Source organism: Halyomorpha halys, unplaced genomic scaffold, assembly GCF_000696795.3.
Source record: "Halyomorpha halys isolate HHAL.00 unplaced genomic scaffold, Hhal_1.1 Scaffold822.1, whole genome shotgun sequence".
Taxonomy (NCBI): Eukaryota; Metazoa; Arthropoda; class Insecta; order Hemiptera; family Pentatomidae; genus Halyomorpha; species Halyomorpha halys.
In genome coordinates, this window is record NW_027114648.1 from 178,008 (window position 1) to 181,082 (window position 3,075).

Below are 3,075 nucleotides of genomic sequence, written 5' to 3' on the forward strand. Positions count from 1 at the left end.
TGATAGAACTCCAATAACATTTCTAAAGAAGAAGATCTCGAGGCCATCTTCTTTTCAGACGCCTAGGAGGATTATTAGGTAATGAAGGAGAAGCCAGGTTAGAAACAAGTGGATTTGGGTGGTTGAGAAGTTTATTATGGAAGGAACGGTATCTGGTTCTGGCCAAATCGGCAACATATGGAACATTGAGATCCTGATAGATGACTTGATTTGTAACAAACTAAGGAGCATTAAGGATTTTACGAAGGATTTTGGACTGTAAGGATTGGATTCTGGAGGAATTTGATGGTTTAGTGGAGCCCCAAAGCTCAACTCCGTATGTCCAGATAGGCCTTATAATAGTCATGTAGATCAGTCTTTTGTAATGGATTGGCAATTTAGACCGTTTGTCTAGTAAAAGTTGCTATAGTCGGAATCTACGAGCAGTTTCTTGTCTTTTTAGTCTTGTATGAGGATTCCATGTCTGTCGTTTGTCGAGATGTAGTCCTAAGTAACAGATCTGTTCGACAGGAATAAGTGGGGTATTATTAAAGGATATTGTAGTGGAAGAGGTCATGGGTTTACGTCGAAGGGTAAATGTGATTTGGTGGGATTTTGTATTTTTAAAAAAAAAAAAGTAATAATCTTACATATGAAATATTAATATTGATACATAATACTGATAGTTATCTTTACAGATGTAAGTACCAATTCAAAATAAGTAAAAACTGTTGGTGAAATGTATGATTTTTTTATTTATGGAAATTTACAACTGTACTCGTAATACGAGGGTGGTTTGAAAAGTTCTCGGAATCACCGCTAGATGTCAGCAACGAGGTTCCCGTGCAATAATCACACATCCTTTATGAGTGAACTCGTGGCGTGAGTGGTAATGACGACTCTTTGTTGTTGTTTTATGCGTAGTGATTTGTGACAATGGAAAAAAATGAGATTCGAGCAGTGATTAAGTACTTTGTAAAGGAAGGAATGAAAGCAAAGGAAATTCATGCAGACTTTCAAAACACACTGAGGGACTCTGCTCCTTCATATTCAACCGTTGCCAAGTGGACCAGCGAGTTTAAATTTGGACGGGAGAGCTCAGGTGATGATCCGCGTAGTGGACTGTCAAAAAGTGCTACGACCCCAGAATTTATCGCAAAAGTGCATAAGAAGGTCATCGATGATCGTCGACTGAAAGTGTGTGAGGTTGCTGAAGTTGCAGGGATGTCATCTGAATGGATATATCACATTTTAACAAAAGAATTGGGAATGAAAAAATTATCCGCAAGATGGGTGCTGCGGCTCTTGACATTGGACCATAAACGCACCAGATTGGAAATGCCAGAACAAAACCAGGCCAACAAGATTTTTTGCGCCGGTTTGTGACTACAGATGAAACTTGGGTCCACTACTATACCCCAGAGACAAAACAGCAGTCAAAGCAGTGGAAACATGCCCAGTCACCACCACCAAAGAAAGCAAAGGCAGTACGTTCGGCCGGAAAGGTCATGGCCTCAGTTCCTGGGATGCAAAAGGCATTCTGCTGATAGATTATCTTCCTAATGGCCAAACAATTACGGGGAAATACTACGGGACCAACTATAGAAAAAGATACGCAAAAAAAGCCTGGTTTGGCAAGGGAAAAACGTCATCTTTCATCAGGACAACGCCGCCTGCACACAAGTGCTATTGTCACGGCAAAACTTCATGAACTGAGGTTCGAATTGTTGCCACATCCACCTTATTCACCTGATTTGGCATCAGACTTTCATTTCTTCCCCATGCTGAAAATTTTCCTAGGGGAACAGAGATTTCCTACAACGTAAGAACTGACAGCCGAATTGGAAAGGTATTTTGCAGGTCTAGAGGAATCTGATTTTCGAGATGGGATCATGGAACATCGCTGGATCAAATGCATTAATCTACAGAGAGATTATGTTGAAAAATAAAAGCAGTTCCACCGAGGTAAGACACTTCTAGTACATTCCGAGAACTTTTCAAACCACCCTCGTAACTACAAAATACAACTGTGGAGTAAATTAGAGTATAATAGGATGATATAATTATTATTTTTATCAATTACTTAATTAGGGTTTTAAAAATACCCCTCCCCCCAAAAAAAATCCTTATGGCAACCTTTGACATGTTGTGGGATAAACTTTAATGTGCAAATACGTTCACGGGTCGCATTTAAAAGTACTGTTCATAATTTTTGACGATAGATATCAGACGTGAAATAATATGTCATTGTTATTATAATATAAATTATTAAAATTACGAAATGAAATGAAAAAAATAGGTACAACATTATAATTAAATCGTGAAATTTGGAATTATTATAAGCTAGGAAAGTTAAATAGTGACACCGAAATCAATGAGACACCTCAGCTTGAATTTGGGAAACTAATCCATCGATGTTTGGATTAATTCCACTGATACAAAGAGGTAAAGAATTTTCTAAATTATCGTCAGTCAACCTTGTACGATGGTTTGATTTATTAAGTTTCATCATTAAAAAGAACTATTCGCATTTAGAAGTACTACCCAAGTCACAAAACAATCTTCTCGCGAATTTTCTAAGCTGCGGAAAATGGTCTTCTTCGAAGTACTTTTTGTAGAAAGCTCCACATCTCCAGATTTAGATTTTAGGAGTGGGTTTTCTTGAATCTCGATCAACTTCATTTGCAAGTGTATTGGAGCATTTTGTACATTACTAATTGTTGGAGTAGTAAAATAAATTGAAACAGTCTTCCGTGTTTTTGAAATAGCTAAATCTGTTCGAAAATTGCTCCGACAGTAAGTTGTGTTCTTCAGCATATTGAGCATAAGCAATATTTTCATACACAGAGAGCGTGGTGAAATAGTAACTGTTACCAAACAGCATCTGTGCCTCGCACAAGCGGATTTTTTTCTGAAACACAAATGACTGTACAAAACATTTGCTGCCTGTTGCTGTTTCAATTTTTTTAAAATATTTATTTAATGTAATTTATAACTGTACAAAATAATACAATAGGTAAATATGTTGTATGTTTAATATACACTTGTAAATCTTGGGAAGGAACCACCCATTGGTGGTACTTCAAACATAATTTA

The 3,075-nt window shown here is 37.2% G+C and overlaps 1 protein-coding gene across 1 annotated transcript; it reads left to right on the top strand.

Moving 5' to 3' along the window:
• Positions 1-915: 915 nt before the first annotated feature.
• LOC106686458 (protein GVQW3-like) lies at positions 916-1,365 on the top strand. The gene has a single exon (XM_014429793.2). It carries the CDS (start codon positions 916-918, stop codon positions 1,363-1,365), a length of 450 nt encoding a protein of 149 aa, XP_014285279.2.
• The last annotated feature ends 1,710 nt before the right edge of the window (positions 1,366-3,075 follow it).

Bases quoted from the DNA above. Each gene is read 5' to 3' on its own strand.
- LOC106686458 (XM_014429793.2), top strand. From the start codon at position 916: ATGGAAAAAAATGAGATTCGAGCAGTGATTAAGTACTTTGTAAAGGAA.